Source organism: Crocodylus porosus, unplaced genomic scaffold, assembly GCF_001723895.1.
Source record: "Crocodylus porosus isolate Cpor-Errol unplaced genomic scaffold, CroPor_comp1, whole genome shotgun sequence".
Lineage (NCBI taxonomy): Eukaryota > Metazoa > Chordata > Crocodylia > Crocodylidae > Crocodylus > Crocodylus porosus.
In genome coordinates, this window is record NW_017728907.1 from 55,412,666 (window position 1) to 55,431,442 (window position 18,777).

The 18,777-nt window shown below is 40.3% G+C and overlaps 1 protein-coding gene across 1 annotated transcript in view; it reads right to left on the reverse strand.

The window, feature by feature from the left end:
• Positions 1-18,777, reverse strand: part of USP24 (ubiquitin specific peptidase 24) — an 89,420-nt gene that overhangs the window by 25,924 nt on the left and 44,719 nt on the right. Inside the window, exons 21-41 of the mRNA XM_019531490.1 lie at positions 18,175-18,315; positions 17,983-18,036; positions 17,432-17,547; positions 15,373-15,439; positions 15,109-15,219; positions 14,474-14,572; positions 14,229-14,399; positions 13,110-13,195; positions 12,857-12,950; positions 12,416-12,571; positions 10,605-10,702; positions 9,859-9,954; positions 9,467-9,695; positions 8,120-8,279; positions 7,735-7,890; positions 6,305-6,375; positions 4,715-4,875; positions 3,516-3,577; positions 2,011-2,202; positions 1,385-1,502; positions 18-162 (exon numbers count right to left, since the gene is read on the reverse strand). Coding sequence (XP_019387035.1) covers positions 18-162; positions 1,385-1,502; positions 2,011-2,202; positions 3,516-3,577; positions 4,715-4,875; positions 6,305-6,375; positions 7,735-7,890; positions 8,120-8,279; positions 9,467-9,695; positions 9,859-9,954; positions 10,605-10,702; positions 12,416-12,571; positions 12,857-12,950; positions 13,110-13,195; positions 14,229-14,399; positions 14,474-14,572; positions 15,109-15,219; positions 15,373-15,439; positions 17,432-17,547; positions 17,983-18,036; positions 18,175-18,315 — 2,583 coding nt within the window. The remainder of the gene's footprint in view (positions 1-17; positions 163-1,384; positions 1,503-2,010; positions 2,203-3,515; positions 3,578-4,714; positions 4,876-6,304; positions 6,376-7,734; positions 7,891-8,119; positions 8,280-9,466; positions 9,696-9,858; positions 9,955-10,604; positions 10,703-12,415; positions 12,572-12,856; positions 12,951-13,109; positions 13,196-14,228; positions 14,400-14,473; positions 14,573-15,108; positions 15,220-15,372; positions 15,440-17,431; positions 17,548-17,982; positions 18,037-18,174; positions 18,316-18,777) is intronic.

The window sequence follows — 18,777 nt, forward strand, 5'->3', positions numbered from 1 at the left end:
CAAAGCATCTTGCTTACATCAAACTCCTTCGTAAGAGCAGGGTCAGACTGATGGTGCATAGAAAGCAGCTCTTTTGTGATCAGCTGAAGATTGGTAGGTGAGCTATCAGCCAACATCACTAGGACTTCATAAGCTGCTAATCGACTATCCACTGTACTGCACCTAGGAAGAAAACCGTAAGTGGGATGAATTTAGTAGATGACTTGTACTTTCATCATTTTCAATTCTGGCAAGTCATGTTAGTCATAATAGGCAATCAAATCCTAACTGTCAAAGAAAAACAACACCTGGAAAAGCTGATTCAAACTTGCTGTAGGTCAGCAAATGCTATTTTTGGAAAAGTTAGGAGTATGTTTACAGCAATAACTGCATGTAAACGGTTCTAGTTCAGGAGCTGCTTTTTGTTGTTACAGAGCAGCGAGGAAAAAACCCTGGTTCACTTCTGAGGTTCAGTGTCTACTATAGTATGCAGTAAGAATATGATTAAAAGCTGAGACAAAAAGAATCCAAACTACAAAGCAAAAAATATTTTGCAAATTAAAGAATTCGTTGTAATCACTATCAACAAATAGTTTTAAAAATAAAACAACACACCATTACTACTTTAGATACTGAAAAACTAAAATCTATAATGCTGGAGACAGAAATTTCAAGTGCTGGGACTAGATTCTAACCCAACCCACTACACAAAAGATAATGATTAGAAACCTTACGGCGTAAAATGAAGTGCAAAACTATTTTGCCTCTTCTAGTGGGGTCACCAAATACAGTATAAAAAAAAAAAAAAAAGAACTATTTCTCCCACAAGCTAGGAAAAGAAGATGAGGGACTGCTCTTATTACTAAACCCTCGTGGGATACGGTCATTTATACCTCTCTGAATGAGTTGGTCTCTTTGCTGCCACCCCCTTCCCTGCCTTCATCTGCTACAGTGATGAGAACCAAGTAAGTATTAGATAGACAATGAGTATTATCCACAGCACAAACTGAAGGGCAGTGTAAAAATACTTCATCAACTAGCTTTGAACAAGCTAGCTCAGGTATCAGAACTAGTCTAGAGCATAGCAGCCTGGAGCCGTGCGCTCCTTGACACCACCAACGCTATGCAAAGATATAGCAGCTGTTTGCTGTATGTGAAGTTTTTTGTGGACGTGCTGGCTAAACTGGAATCTTGGGGATCACAGATGAGTTGGGGTTTAAGTACACACAAGAACTGAGCAGATGCAGCTCTGACACTCCTAGTTATCAACTGCACCAGGATCTGGCCGTTTGAGTGCTCAAGAAAAATAATAACCCACTGTACTACTGCTCCTCCTCAAGAAGCCATCTGGCTAGGCAAGAACTTGATTGTGGTTTTATTGTACAAGATTCAAAATACTACTTACTTCGGGTGAAAGTCCTGCTGAGTGAGGGCAGCACTGCCAGCGGGAGAATGGCTATTCAGGATAATCCTGGATGCTCGGAAGAGGAAATCATCCAACAATGGTTTAATCAAAGATGAACCTGTAACAGAACAAAGCCACAGCCAGTGTTAGACACCTGAAGTGTTACTCCAAAGAGCCCCAAAACTGTCCATTGCCACGAGGGTCTCCTATTTAGACGGGTGTCATATTAACCTTCCAGCAAACTGCCTTATTTAATTCATTACTGATATTGCAATAAGACATTAGCGACTGTCAAAGAAAAGCATGCTTGGATCTGCTTTTGTTGTAGCCATGACGGACAAGACAACAACATGCAGGCACAACACTGACATCTTCCTGTAAATTTCTCTGCACCAACAAAAGCAGGAAAAGATTATGCAGTCTATTAAAAGAATTTCAAATTTGAAATAAAGATTGCGGTTACTGACTTAAAGTTCTCTTGTAGCCCCATACTCTACCACTTTCTCTAACATAAATAACAGCCTTGCTCATAGTTCCCATCTTCCCAATCAGAACTAGGCATCCTCGAGTTACAGAGATCAAATTCAAATGGATTTCGGTACACTGTCGCCCACAGATATACTCACCAAGCATTTCCTTCTCTGCCCCACACAATGAAAGGAGAGTCTTAATGAGCCTCAAGTGTCCTGCTAACAAAATGTTGTCAGCTTCACTGGTCTCGCACTCAGCTGTGCGGTTGGGTTCAAAGTTATCCAGCCACGTGATCTCATCTTCTAGCATGGCAGCTGGGCTGATCTTTAACTGCTCCATTTCTGAAGCTACAGGTGAAAAAAAGGAAACCAGGTGGAGGGGAAGGGTGTGGGGGGTGGTGGAAATGAATTCTATGGACATGTACAATTTAAAAAGGCCAACAAACAATCCTATAATTTTCATGGCTTTCACCATCAACACTGGCTATGGTAACAGCAGATGATTTAGTTAAGCAGCTCATTAAAGGGCTTGTGAAACTGTAGCTCACTGTGAGCCTACTGATGCTTATTGTAAAATGGCTTAAAGGAAAATCTTGGCACATGGAAAACAAAATGAAAGATGCATACAGCTGTCTGACTGGACTGTTTATACAGCCATGCACAGAAGAAAGGCAAGACAGGACACTGAAATTGTTAAGTTTGATATTTTCGAACAGTGGTGTGAACATCAAACAAGTAAATTAACACACGGCATTTAAACAGAGGTACTGAGACCCAATTAACTTAGAGACCTACACAGCACTGTTCCAGAGGAAAAAGTACTAGCACACTTCCTTTCACTTACTTCACAGCTACTGAAAAGTGGGCCAATGGACTTCTACTAGTATTCTCAGGAAAAAAAAGCTTTCTTCTGGGAGAAATGTCATGTTAGTCGATACCCTAAGAGTCACTGAATGACAAAATGGGGCAATAACAGGGAAGTTAGTGCACAGTAGCTAAAGTGCGACTACAAAGCACAATGGCTAATTGCCCTCATATGCCATGCAGACAATCTTGGTGCACACTGACAATGTCCATCTGTCGCAGCTTGCTCTTCTTTGAAAACAGAGCAAGTACCTCTCACTTATTTTGCAGTAAGTGCACGTCTGTACCATGTCAGACAGTCCTAGGGAGCACTGCTGAGAAAGCACCACCTGAGAATCATAAACACTCCCTTGAGCACTTACTCCTGCCTCTGTTCACATCATGTGCTGAAAAAAGCATCATGTAGCTTGGGTATGGACCTGCCCAGTGCCACCCTCTACAGAACAGCGAAGACAGAGTGGTACCAGGCATGCATCAGAAACTAGTTATGTGCTACTTCATCAACAATCAGCACGTGCAGAACAAAGGCAGGCTTTCAGGGAGGCACTACATCCAGCTCAGCTTAGACATGTCCTATGAGCACCCAGATGGAGGGCTAGTGTGAAGTACCTTATGAATGATAAACTGACATCCTACCTTATTATGTCTAGTTTCCTGTGTAGAAAAGCCTTATGCCTACTCTACCCAGGTTGTGGGCTCTCCAGAGCAGGGTCTTGGCTTGTATTTGTGTCTAGAATACTTATGGTTGCTATACACAAAACATAATAATATGCAACTCCAACCTGAAACATACTTACACGTGAGATCGTCCAGCAACTGGCACCGCAGATCAAAATATTCTGTGCACTGAGACAAGAGTCTAAAACAAATATGAATCATTACAAATGGGAAAAGTTTTTTTTTTTTACCTAACTGTTTTTATTTACCTTTTCAGACCTTAAACCATTTGCACAGAGATACACTGTCTACTCACAATTACACATGCACACTATATAGCTATAAATGTGTGTGTAATTATACAAACCTAGATAGATAGATAGATAGATAGATAGATATCATTACACATACACACACGCTTATGGCTACACATACAAATACTGTTGCTTCAAAAGCAATTTCTTCCTAGATGCCAATTTTTAAATTTAAATTTAAAGTGACATCTCTTTTTTGCCCTCTGCTGACAATAGGATATTAAGGACTAAAGTAATATCAACAAAAATAGGATATAAAAATTGCAGTTCAATATTCATATCAAATTCAACTCATTAACTAAGCGGCATGCTTTACCCAGTGATTCTCAATCATTTTGGACTCAAGGCACCCCTCCATAACTCCTGTGAATTGAGTGGCACTCCATTAAAAAACAAAACAAAACACACACCTGACTTATTACAGTATTTCTCTCTCTGCAAAGGGGCTGGGAACTGGGGGTCGGGAAAACAGCCAGTTTGGGCCTCAGCCTGAGCCTGTGCTCACCTTATCTCATGACACCCTTCAAAGGATCTTAAGGTGCCCTGGCATCCTGGTTAAGAATCATGGCTTTATCCATTCAGAAAGGTGAATGGAATAGTCTAATTAAAACATAATGGGCAGGATATAGGGGGACAGTCTTGCAGCCTAAAGGGCCAAGCAATGTTTAAACTGGAAACAAACATGGTTTGCTGTCTGTTATGACCATATGCAACAAGACTTGAGGATTACTGATTTAAACCTTTGGCAGCTGTGTGCAGAAATTAGCGTCTATATTCTTCATACAGAACTGCTGAAGAGTTGCAGCAACCAAGATAGACAGGTTTGAATGGGATTTTGAAGTGTTTACTGCCTACTACAGGAGTGGGAGAATAGACTGATGTGCATGTGTAAGGAAATGGAGTGTCCACCCCATGCAGAATTTGGTTCCGTTTCCTGCCAGCTTACATTTTTTTTCAGCCTGTTGCTTGAAAACCATTCAAAACATGAAAATTTACCATCTTGAACAAACATGCATTTAACTTGCCTCTGGTTGATTCCTCTCATGATGCTGGTTGGTGACCACAGAGGCAACTGGGCAGTGAGAATGACGCTCAGAAGAAACTGGTTTGGTTTCTGTACATCTGGATGAGCTGATGTGTCTGTCTGACTAAGGGTGTATAACTGGTCACAGGCAACCCGACGTATCTGAAACAACAGCATAAATCACCACATATACCGTACAGTGCATGTTACTAAAGGACATTTGGCTTATTTTGCTTAGAAGTCTGCGGTATAAAACCAGAGACTGGGACGCTTTAATACACTTCAGGACCTACAAAACATGGCTTTTGGTTTCCCTTGGTATTCACCTATCTATCTGCAGAGGTTTATGGCCCCCCGAGTTGGCCCTTTAGCTTAAGCAGAAGAGATCTGTTTTAGATTCTCAGGTTTAGTCAGCCCAGCTGATTCAGCTAGAAAGTCACTACAAAATACACCATGCCACACGTGCTCCCTTTGCTGACGATGGTACCCATTTCTAGCTAAGCAGCATTGTCTCCAAGTCACTACAGAAGCAAACACTGGAAATCTGATACATGGCATTCTTCCCTCCAACGTCTGGGGGAGCCAGTTCTCCTTCTAAATTCCCACAAGACTGTTAGATGGCTTCTTTTTTTGGGAAACAGACACAAAAGTCCAACTGCTTGCAGTCTTGAAATACTGTGACACCTGTCACAAGTAGAGTGCTGGCCAAATCCCACCTAGAGTAACTGCTTACTTAAACTCCCCCTCAGAGATAGCTGTTTGTGGTAAGCGATACAATTACCATATTGTCCCACTCCCCCAAGATTAACCTAGGAAATTTAATACTAATAAAGTGAGTTAATACAATATTAAGACTGTAAGATCAGGCATACAAATGACAAGAAATCCCAAAAGCTTAAGGGTGGCTCTTGAAACGTTTACTTGGGCTAGATAATTCTATTTTTTTTGGGTATATTAACAAAAAGTAATGTGAATTTCAATCTTAGACATGGAAAAAAGGAAAGCAAGACCCACATACAACACACACAGCATGTGCAACATAAATGAGTATGGCCGGGGCAACCTTGACTTCTGGAATATCCAGACTTGAGTGCTTGATCTCAGAAGAACAAATTAATCTTATGAGATTATTTGCATTTGGTTATGTTTCAGAGGCCTGGATTAACACCTAAGTGTTTGTGCTTATCCAAGCCTTTCGGAGCTGCAAATTGCAGAAGAACAGCCACTTGTGACATTTGCAGTCCTGACTGGAAGAACGGAAGCGTTAGCTTTCCTGCCTTGCATAAGTGGTTTACTTTATTCAAACTTGTCAGCACAGTCCTACTTTCAATTAACATTTGGCATGCAAATGAAGCAAACAAATCAAGATTACTTTTAGTAGTATAATACTTTAACAAAATAATTAAATGACACGGGATTAATACAGAAATTAGTGATGTCTAATTGAGTAATATACATAACATGAATTCAGACACAAAAATGGTTAAAAATGTTGGTAGCAAATATTTTTGTCCCGAGTCCAGTTACTTAACCAAGATGTATTGCACTGGGACCCCGAACAAGTGAATGGATTTTAATAATAGCCACTTACCTCAGCACTTGGTGATCCAAGGAGAATGTCAATAATGAAATCAGCAACACAAGGCAAGTTGTAGAAAGATCCTGAGATGAAACGATTTTAGTTAGGGGTTTTTTTTGTTTTGCCAGGACTTATTAAAAGGAGTCAATTAATTGTACAATTTATATTTAAGTTCTAATAGGAAAAAAAATACCCCAATCTACCAACAGCAGGAATGAGAGGTGCACAGGAACTGGCTTATGCCCTGACTTTTCTCCTTCTGGCAAAGACCATCATTGCAAACATCAAAAGACAAATTTCCTCATTCTCCCTAAGGATTCAAATATTTTGCTATGTGAAAGCAAAGGTCTTGAGAAATCATTTACTAAACTAAGCTCTATCTAGCTGAAGTTTTTGCTAAACAACTAGTAAAACCAGAAGAATATGCTTCAGAGTGAAGTTGTAATCATTTAAATACTGAGCTCATTAAAGCCCTAACCATCCCAATCTTAACATGCCTGCTAGTGCTGCCCCCAGACATACTGCATGCTGTCTCAGTGTATATTCTTTCCCCCACAACTAGGAGTATTTTAGGTGTACCCTTCTCACGGGTTAAATGTGACAGTGACATATCTGTGATGGTCCAGGAATTATGTAAGGGGTAAAAATTTCAGATCTGTAGAATGTCTTGCATTTGAAAGCTTGTCTAACTCTATCCCAACTCTGCAGTTGGCCTAATAAAAGCACCTTAAGAAATCCTTGCCGCTCAATGGGTTAAAAGGCACTCAGGAGCATTAGTTAATTTAGCTGTACCAAACAGAGGAAGTATATTCCTTCAGGATGAAGGTTAGCATAGCCCATGAAAGCCACTGCCCAGCCCGGTAAGTCCGTGGTCAAGCTGTGGTGTAAAATCTTGGTATTTGCTGAATGAAAACCTAAGCACATGGGCAGTCCTTTAAAATCAATCAGCTTGCTGAATCAGTTAATTTTTTGGACAAGGGTGAGGAAGTGGCAAAAAACCATTCATCTGCCATATACAGTTGCTATGATAGTTTGTGTACTTAACAAGAGCAGTATATCTACACCAGCAGTTGATTCATGACAGTTTACCAGGAGGGTAGAATTAATCTCAAATGTTTAAGAGTCATCTGCTCTCATCAAAAGCAACTCTCAGCTATATGCAAGCACATGATTTATCATCCCAAACACATCAGCCCTCAAGTGAAATCACAATTTAAGACTTCTGTTGTATCCTGATTATTCTGATAAATGTATAACATCACTATGCCATCCAAAGTTTCATCTCGTACAATAAAGCTTGTGCCTTCCTTTCTAGTTGGTTTATTAAATTATGGCCTTAAACTGAGATGGTTCCAGTAGAAGAAATTTCAGTAAGAAGTGAAGCACAAAGTGCATTGATTCATATTTAAAAAAAAAAAAACCTATCAGAGTCTACTCCATACCTAATTGCTGGCTGCGTAGCTGTAAGCACGTAACTAACAGAGACAAGGCCTCTCCAGCAATCAGAGCATCTTTGGTGGATACAGACTGCTGTCTCACACAGATTCCAGCATGGAGGGCTGTTGGCTCTCCTTCGCTTCCTGAACTGCAATTGCTTCCTGCAACAGGTGAGAAACAAATGCTAAAAATCAATCATTTTCAGACTCTGATCAACATTTTGCCTCTTAAAAAATACTTCCGTATTTAAGTGCATTTTAAATACAGCACAAGATTTGAGTATCAATTTTAAGTTAGCTCAACTCTGAATAACTTAAGTGTCACACTACTGAAGGGGACTGCTTTTTGTTTGGATTGGATGATTCAGTTTGGTAAGGATGATTCTCTTACCTGAGCTGCTGAGCCTGTTTCGAATCCCAGCAGGAAATAAAGTGTTGCTTTCTTTTATTGGTTGACTGCTCCCCACTAGGTCAAGCCGTCCCGCAGCAGCAGCCCAAGAAAGTCTCATGAAACAAGCCACCGTAGATGTGAAATCGTTAACCTCCATAGTCTGAAGAAACAGGAAGAAGTAGTTACACCTTTGCCTCATAAATAGCATCCATTAATTAGGAGGAAGGGCAATCTTCCCAATCATGAATCAATTCCACAATGAATTCCCAATCATTTCTGTCTCTCTCCCATTAATTGGTCCAATGATACAAAGACTTATTTAAGGGGAATTTTGCATGGCTCCCTTGAAAGTCATCAGCTTTGTCTCCCTTTCTCGCATCTGGAGCTAAGCAGACTAACTTCAAATCATACCAGCTAGGTAGGGAAGCACCAATATGAGATCTCTACATTAAAACACATGGTATTACCACTAAAACAGTTCATAGTTTTCTTTAGATTAGATAGTAGAAAAAGGGGTCAAATTATTTCTTTTATACAAGTGTGCTATACCACAGAGCCACCCCCAGACTAGGCCTTAAGAAATGCTAATTCTTAGTGTTTAGGAACACAGGTATGTCAACAGGTATGTCATTAGTTGTTCTCAGGCCATCTTAAGAGCAGATATGGAGGCTGCCCCTAGACCAGCTTCACATTTTGGGTTTGATGCAGTATTGGCTGCAGACTGGAAGAACCAAATGGGGTGTGCTTCTAAACATTCTTCTCCGGGCATGTTGGGCAAATGGTGAACCCCCTTCTCTTTACTGGAGTTAGGTATATTTGTCCCCCTGCCCCCACAACAGCTCCACCCAGGCTAATGATGAAGTTTCATTCTTATAAAGTTACAGTTAAAAGCAATATTGGTTATTAGAAACTCTGGGGAGATTTTAATCAAGTCAGCACAGTGTTTAGCCACACTGACAAACAGGAACCTGGTCACCTTCTAAATTCTGGTTTCTGGGTGTATAATTCAATCCAATACTTCACCCTTTCCCCTCTGATTTTACAGACTGTACAGTGTGACAGAAAACAGAACATATGTAAAAGAAAATTAACAGCAGCACTATATTATGTCTGGGTGTCTTCCAACAACCCTGACAAAGCAGTGATTAGTCACATCATTGGTTTACTACTTCAATATATTATGGATCTGTTAGAGACACTAATTAAAAAAAAGTAGGGTAAGCTTTGGGGTGAAGACCTGGATTTTCTCCAAGACTTAAATGCTAATTTCTGCAGTTCTCCGTCAAACAAGTTTAATCTTCACCTTTTATTGGAGAGCACTGTACTTTAGGCAAAACTTGTGCTTACTTGGATTGCAACTCGGGCAGCAGGTATGATCTCTTCCACCCGAATGGAGGATCTGTCAGATACTGACAGCTGTCGGTAGGATGACTTCTCAGGCGTTCCACAAATAGACATCTGTCTATTAGCCTGCCGGCTCACGTTACGGAAGGGACGCGAGGACAGAGCTTCTACTCCATCCTTAACGAGATCCTCATCTAGTAAGGTAGGCATTGTTTGGCCAACAAGCAAGAACCTGAACACAAAAGAAGTCAGGCCTTTTCTTGAACAACAATTGGTGATCAGCTTCATTGAAGTACTCAAAGCACTGGTTATATTTGGTGACATTAGGCCAATGACTACAAATGTAAATAAAAAGAGTAAGTACAATTATAACACAATGAAAAGCAATCCCGTACCTGGCAAGTTGTAGACAGATGGAATAGACTCCCTGTCTTGTTTCATAGTCCACTTCTGAGGGTATGGAGTCTCTCTGCATCACATTTACAACCAAGCTTGAAAAATAAAAACAAAAGGCTTTGTTTAATACAGTATTTTAGCAAGTATGTTTTTCCCCTCCCCCCGCTCTGTCACCAGACCCTCAGTTACTGCCAGACTGTACAGATCCTCAGTTACCAGACTCACACCTTTGGAAATGATATCCCTATGCTGTTTCCAACTGCATTCTGTGCCTCAGCTCCCCACAGAAGGGACCACTTCTAGGGAGTAAAGTTTAGTTTCAGTGCCCGATTCCAGCCTCTGCTAAAACTGGTAAAAAGACCAGCTCCTGAGGTAACTGTGAAATGTCAACATCATTCTAAACTGAAATGAGGCCAAGTATTTAGCACCCAAGCACCGGCTACAGCATTAGGAGCCCTGAAAACAGAAAACTAATTCTGCTAAGAATGCATCATTGAATCAGAGTGCAAAGCCGTGCACATTGCACTGTAAATACAAAAGCTGTTCAGTTATTACTGGTGAAAGTAAATCTTCACATAGCTCTTAAATAGAAAAGCAAAAATGGATTGGATGTAGTTGAATAAAATGCCACGTAAGCATCCTACATTGCATATAATATGATAAAGTCTCCTTCAAAATTATACATTAGCACAGACCAGAAAAAGGTGTCACAGGGGAAAAAAGTTAGGCATTTACAAGGACTAACCTTAATCCTCCTGCCCTGAGGAAGTTTTCACAGAAAGATTTGGCACAATTTCTTGCCATTTCATCATCTGCAGTTGGCATCAGCTTGGAGCTCAGAACCTGAAAAATGCAAAAGTATAAATATTCTATAACCCATGTAGACAAAAATTATGTACCTGGCACTTTAGACACACTAGAGACTCACCTCATAATCAGTACTGCCTGTTCCCTCTGAGAGAGGAGACTGTGCAGCTATTCAAGTTACATTCTTTCAAAGCTTTTACTAGTAAGAGAGGCATGAAATATAATAGTAAAAAAATAGTAAAGGAAGCAGAAAAGATATTCTCTGAAAAAGTTTCCCACCCATGGCAAATAGCTGCTATACAGTACAGGGCAAATTTTTCTTCTTATTGTTCATATATATGAACATTCTTCTTATTGTTCATGTATATGGATCAATTAGATGTTTATCACTCTGTAAAATGAAATCTGAGCATCCAACAGGATGACCTCCTACACTGCACCTTCCAAATATGGGAATTATGAACAAGTTCCTGGATGGGTCACAATCACCCAACTGTTCATCACTGCTAGAAGAGAGTGAAAATGCAACCTGGTTGTAGCATACAGGAAAAAAATGGAGAACTAGTGAAGGAGGCAAATAATAATTAGAAGACTCAAAGAGCAGTTTTCCCAGACACCAGCAATAAGAGCATCAGCCTTTGTTCAAAAGGGGGGAAGGGTGGAGAGGGAGGCGTGTGACAGAGGATACTTGTACCCTTAATTGTACTAAGAATTTGACTTATCATTGACAATGGACCCCCCAGCTTGTAATTTATGATCCAGACATCTGTAACGGTGTTGTAAAGAAATGTCCTAACTGTATCAGTATGACTCATTGCTGACAACTGTTATCCCATAAGAGCACTTAAAACTACTCTGTCTCCCAGTGCAGGGAGAGAGAGAGAGGGAAGACTCTTAGCAATGACCTATTGGCTGAATTCTTTGGCATTCTCTTTTTATTTAATGCCCACACATGAAACTCTGGAAAAAAAAAAGTACACTTGTGGGGTTTGAATCTGTTTAAATCTTTTGGAGTTCTGGGATGTACATGGCTCTCAGGAATACATTTAGAAATCAATAATCTACCACAGGCTTTTAGTCATTGCACAAAGTGAATGGAATATTTACAACTAGTTTCCTGCAACTGAGCCTGTGTCCATTATGGCACTAACCCTGGGTGTCTTTAGAACTACAGTAAAACCCACTGTCTGTCTGTCTCTTTTTTAAAAAAAAAAAAGGCTTCTCTTGGTCCTCCTAGTTGGGTTTGTCAGAATTCTTCTCACAGGGACATTGCCACAATTTTTGCTAGCATTTTCCCTAGCTTCCAAACTGTCAACATTCCTTATTCTGGTAAAAATAATCCAATTAAAGTATCAAACTGAAAACAGCCTGATTTTCAAAGATGTTTAGAACTATTCACTTTTTAAAAAGAGCTGCAAGTATCCAGCACCTCTGAAGATCCAGTGAAAGATTCAAATAAATGGCTAAAGATCTTCCATTACACAGGCAGAAAAATACTAACAAAAAAGTATGTCTTCGTTTTACAACTGCAGTGATAGAGGTCTAGATTTATAGGGAAATCTTACAGCAACCTTAAAGCAAACTTCAAGCTCTACACTTACGGACCCTTTCGTTACCACAGTCTTCCTAGGTTCTTGATTTATATAATGAACTCAGTGTAGGGTACTTGGTTCTTAGTAACTGAACACATCTTTTTAGGATTCAAATGGTTTAAGTGCTAGAAAACAGGCACACCAAGTGTTTTCTTACCTCCAAGTTGTAGAGCACTCTAAAGGTGGACATGCCGGGAGCAAAAGATCTGAAGAGACTTTCCAGTATTGAGCTAGCACTGGGCTGGTGTTGGTGTTTTGAAGACAAAGAGGGGGATTTTGAAGATTGAGAACTTGATTCTGACAGCAGTGTTTTCTAAAAGAGGAAAGGCACAGAAAAAGCAGCACTTTTAGGACAGTGGATTTCACCGAAAGGGAGGCCTTTGAACATGATCTTCTGAAAATCCAGGAACAGCCCCATTTGGAAAACAGCTAGACATAAATCATTCAATCCTTGAGAACCTTTTGCTGCTATCATTGAAGTTTTACATACCCTGAACCTTTGCATAAGAGTACCCTGACAGAGTATTACAATTTGGATGTTTTAAAAAATAATCTTTACCCTATATGAACAAGAACTCTGTATGATTTTAATTCATACCTTTCTTCCCAGAGAATCTAGTTGATCAAGTGCTTCCTGAATAGCTGGGTCAGTAGGAATTAACAGCAGAAGCTTTCGTACTCGCAACGTTATCCTGCAAGTTAAGAGCAGTTTATTCCACATAAGATAGGATTCAGAGCCACAGAGCGGACTGGAGTCTGCATATTTCTGGAATTATTTTTAAAGAGGCAGCTATTTGGACTCTGCAGTAACAGCATTTCTCCAATGTTTAATAATCATTTAGCTTGTTTACCTTGGCTCCTCTAGGTTGGCAAGCTGATACAGCATGTCAAATACATTACACACGAGAGCCATTACTACTCCAGGAAGGGATTTCTCCTGAGGATTAAGCAGAAACACAATTATAAAGATTTTCCCCCTACCTCTCTAAGCTAGTTTATGGACTTCTCCATTGAAGCAACTGACCCAAATACAAAATCTGACCCAGGGAAATCTCATCAGCTTTCTAGCCCAAGACATTATTTGAATTCCAATATTTAATCATTTGCTGTTCCATACACCTATTTCTGTTTATTTTTACATCTACCTCAGACAAGAGACTTCTCTAGGCCAGCTGTTAACTCCGAGTTGGAGCACAATGAGAGAGGTGTTCTAGTCTTCCCCCATTCTCAGATGTTTTCTTTCACATACTTGAGTTTTACTGGCAAAGAGTTCCAGAAAAACTCCTGAGGTTTTACACTTAATTGCCTGCATGTCATCAAATAATGAAACAAGACTGAGACTTGCATTTGCTTGAGTCTGAGGCTTTGCATTTACCATAAATACCTAATAAATAGGTATTTATATGCTCAAGTACACAAGTAATGCAGTCACTACATCCACACTTTTTAAATCTAGTTTGGGTTGGATTTAAGTATCTTGTTTTAATTTCAATTTGTAATAAAAGAAACCTTCCCTTAAAAGCATTTACTCAATCCCAGAGGATTGTTTTTTTTAAAATCTTCCCTTCCCTCCCTCTCTCCTCCCCACTCCTCCCACTCCCATTTACGCAAAGGATCACATACCCACAAAGCACATGGGCATTGCATAAGATTTTCTCTACAAATCAAGTGGATTACAACACTGACTGACAATGCCTCAGTCATTTTCATCTCTGCTTCTGTCAAAATACAAAACATCCTGATCTTTAGCACCCATGCTATTCAAATCCAAGTTGTCTGGACTGATTTTGTGATAGATACAAATGGAAGCCAGAAACACCCCCCTTTTTCAATTCTCATATGTAGCAGAATTTGAAATCAGTCTTTGGAAGTGAAGGGGGTAAAGCGTGAGCTACAACGTCACCACATTTGCAAAGACTAGCTCACGGAAAGTGTCCTGTCACAGCAGGTTTCAGCTTATTATACTGTACCTGTTCCATTACATATGATGAACTGAAGACACCACTGCTATTACTGGAGCTGGCTGAGGAATCAGCAGAGCTCCCTGATGGGGTTCCGCTTCCTGATGTCTTGACTGTTAGCATGTGTTCATCTGAGAAGCCCAGCTGGTGGAGCAGCTTCTGATCTTTATTTATTGTGAGCTGCAACAAAGCATTTACCACTTAGTTCTGGTAGCAAGAATCAAGTTCATTAGATTACTTGTTAATTAACATACCAGACTATCATTTGCAAATATCTGGATATTATCCACAGGAGAATTCAGCAGCTTTGCTATCTTCCATCTGACACTTCCCACAGTTTCATTGCTGTGAGCCTGTAAAATACAATGTTAGTCTGGTGGATGCTGATTAAACAGCAGGGCCTGACCTTCTCTAACGTTCTATTAAAAGTTTATTATTTTTTTTCCCTGCTTCCCTGCTATGTATAAGAATATTTTCCACAAGGGAGACTGCCTATATAGGGAAACAGTGAAAATGATATCAGATACTGCCAAGTGAACAAAACCTGGAAAATTAATATTCTTTACATGAGTTTCTCCATCATCATCCTCTTCCTAAGTCTAAGTACATTTTTAGAAACAGTGGGCATGTGTCTACGTATTAGGCTGAAGTAAACTAATAAACTCTGTAGCACTGCATGTGCAGACGCTGATGTGGCTGGCTGGTGGACAAGGGTGTTTCAGTGCAGGGGCTGCTTTGTGGCCTAGCCAGCACGCTAACTGCACCATGTAAAATGTTTATCCAGATTGTAATTCATTCATCCTTAGGATGGGGCACAAATAGAGAGTACTAAACTTTCACAAACAAAATGATCAATGCAGTAGGATATATGTAACCAGTACAGACATACCTCTACAGTGAAGGTATCTTTGGTAGATTCGTATGTAACATTAAGCGTTAAGAGATGTCCATGGAAAGAGGCACCGTGAGGTAGAATAGTTCGAGGAACATAGTAAAGATCCTACAGAGACAGACAATATTTTTACAACAGTGAGCTGTAACAAGGATTCTACTGGATTATAGCATAGATCTGAATAATTTACAGCACTATTAAAATACTGAAAGGTTTCTTATCACGCTATGAGACAAAGACATAAATATTCAAGCACCTTACCTCTATGGTTATCACATAGCGTTCCGCCAAAAGTAGCAGCCTCTCAATTATTACAAGTTTAGTTGACCTAGAGATTGAGTTCAAAATAAAAGCAGGGAGTAAGTGGCTTAGGCAAAGGTCACCATCACAGATTAGTACTCAGCAAAACCAAGGACTAAATTTGGTGGAGACTAAGTAGTCTAGGTCTACTAAACTGAGATGCTTTGGTAGAGTAGGGTGAAAACCTTGCACTGTACGCACTTCATGTATCATGTCTGAGACACTGCACAGTATGTCTAGAGAGCCCATTCTTATACCTGGACACTAAAGTTGACAGGTTTAGAAACCATTAGATCCCTGAAGGATAAGAAGCCACCTCCTACCACCTTCTATGCCAGGGACTGGCAACCTTTTAAAAGCAGTGGGCTGGAACAACCTGGCTCTGGTCTAATGCAGGCCAAGTAGCTTTGGCAGCACATCAGCGGTGGGAGGCTTTCCCCATGCTCAGCTAGGCAGCTGTGCCTGTGCCACCATTTTTTTTCCCCACCCTCCCACTCTCCAGCTGCAGCATGGGCACAGATACTAGCTAGTGGGGAGGAGCACTGGGACTAGGTACAAACCGTGTCTACGCTGCTCCTTTTCTCCCCACTCTCTCTCCCCCCTCCTTGCCTCCAGCTACAGCATGGGCAGACCTGGAAGCTGCCCAGCCTCAGTGAAACTCCTCACTGGCTGGAAGTTGTACCCATGCTGCAGGTGGCAGGTGTGGTGTTCCGGAGGTGGCAGCAGTATAGAAACAATTTGCAGTGGTCCCGGTAGCTACCCAAGGGTTGGAAGAAGCACCTGCACCACAGCCAGGGAACAGGGGTTGGGACAAGCATTGGCAGCTCAGGCACAGCTCCCACTTGCCTAGCCCTGGCATGGGCATAGGCAAATCCCCCAGCCACTAAAACCATGAGGCTATGTCAGAACAGAGCTGAGAGAACAGGGAGAAGCAGCAGTCATTTGTAGCTGGAAGCTGCCTGGCCTTAGCACAAGCATGGGCACAGGCATAGCCAAAGTCCTCCAGCTCTGAGGGATGGATCCAATGGTTTCATGGGCTGGCCATATGCTGCTGACTCCTGTTCTATGCCACAGGTGGAGTGCATGAAAAGCAGCAACAATCCTAGAGGACTTCAGTACTTACACTTCCAACCCGATTCCCTATACAAGCTTTTAAAATAAAGACTTTTCGGAAATCAATTAAATATTAATTGAAACACGCCGCTGAAAAGCTACCATTGTAAACAGCCACACACCTGTCCCTAGACAGAAGCATTATGAAACCTGCCTATTCCTCTTAGCAGGATAAGCTAAGTTGGGTTACTGCTTGCAAGTGTTAGTTTATGATATACACTCATTTGTGCTACTTCAAAAATACCCCCAAAACTTTGCTTTAAAAGGATGATTGGAGCAAAGTCCAACCTCTAATACTAAGAGCAGAGATTTAAAAGGCCCATATCAACAGAAGTACTTAAGTATATTTTAGCTGCCTATGCCAAAGATTGCATACAGAAAACAGTCTTATAACCACTTCAGAGCCTAAGATTTTACCAGTAAAGTTCCCAGGGTGCTCACAATGCTGTTACTTGTCCATGCCCATATCTACCGTCATCATGGCTGAGCAAAGCATTTATCTCCTACTGAAGCCTGTTGGGATTCACAAATGAGGTACTTCTATGCCTCATCTTTTCAAGGGTCCAATTTGGTAACGTGTCCAGAGCACATTTAACATGTTTTATTCAATTAGGAATAGAAGGAAAACAGCTTAACCACCTTTCTTGGACAAAAAGATGTAAAGTGCTATAGAGAAAAGCTGAGGAGCTCTGTTTGTTGCAATGACCTGCTTGGCAACGTTGAATCACCCTGAGAATCTGCAAAGAAATCCAATCTTACAGGGTAGACAGATAAGGAATACAAAACCTGAGGCTATACTGAGCTGATTTTTTTGTCACACTAAAACTTACTGCACTTCACATTTAAACTTGTGTAGGAAGAAGCTCAGACATTTGTCGTATGTTTATCCTCTTAAGTGAAGACATACCTGTAGGGAGACTGTACTGATGTTGCTACGGTAGGCATAGCAGTTGCTGTAAGCATTTTTGTAGCCCTCGTAACAGCATGTGTTAATGTTGGACCACCAAGTGCTGAACTGGCTGCCTAGAAGATAAAGGCAGACACGTGTAGAGCTATACATATATTGCACTGTATGTTTCAGTGAAGAAAAGCAAGAACTAAATGGAGATTGAAGCTTTTATTGTGTTACTTTAAAGTTTCAGCTACATTGTATTACTTTTGTACCTTCACTAAGGGGTGGTGGCTCATGAAAGGAAAATCCCCGTTCATTAAAAAAAACTTGAGCTTTTTTCCCACAATTCATTATTCTAGTGCTCGTTTAAGGTAGTTTATTTTAAAATGTAAAAGCCAGTAAATTCTTCTTTATGATAGACTTGCAATATTCTGGGAGAAACAATAGGGTTACACTGTTTAGATCATGGACGACTTTTTGTTTAGCAAATAAAGTGCTAGATAAAACGGTGAGTTGTTTAAGTAAAATTACATCAAGGTAAAATGGGATTTCAGTTTGTCACTTACCTCTAATCTCGTATAACAATCAGCAATAAATTTCTTGTGTAGTGACACTGAATCCTTAAGAGATGAAGGACAAGTAAATTAGATTTTTATTTTTAAAACCGAGTGTGAAATGGCCAAATTAATGACCAGTTATAGTATGCAGAGTACTAAACCTCTGTGCATGTCAAAACTGACATAAAAAAATATAGCTACCTTTTTCAGCCTAGGATTTAAATTAATATAGCTATAATTTATGATCAGCTGAATGGCTTCATTTGCAATTTCTTCATCAGGGGATTCCATTGCAATTTTCCAAATAAAATCCATTCCTATTAATTCGAGTTTTTCTACACTCTGTTCAAGAAAAAAGAAAACAATGCTAAAATTCAAGTTTTACTAGTTATATAATCATAACAATGTATATAATTATAGACTTTTTATGCCTGCTGGAAAAATCAATTTCTGGCACACATTAAAAGCTGTTTCGGTGCGTCAGTCAGTATGCTATGAAATAAACTTCAAATCTACGCCACTTAAGACATTCAAAAAGGCTAAACCACTGCATACATAACATTTAAACAGTGATGCCTGATCCCTACGCCCCCGCCCCCCATCATCTCAGCCAAACCAAATCAAGACTGAAAAACTAGCAACATTTAGGAGTTCCATTCTGCTAAGGAATGGAATTTATTCAAAATATCCAATCATATGCTAACATGCTCATCAAATGGCATAGATTTCATAGACATCAGGGCTGGAAGGGACCTCGGGAGATCATCGAGTCCAGCCCCCTGCCCAAAGGGCAGGAAGTCAGCT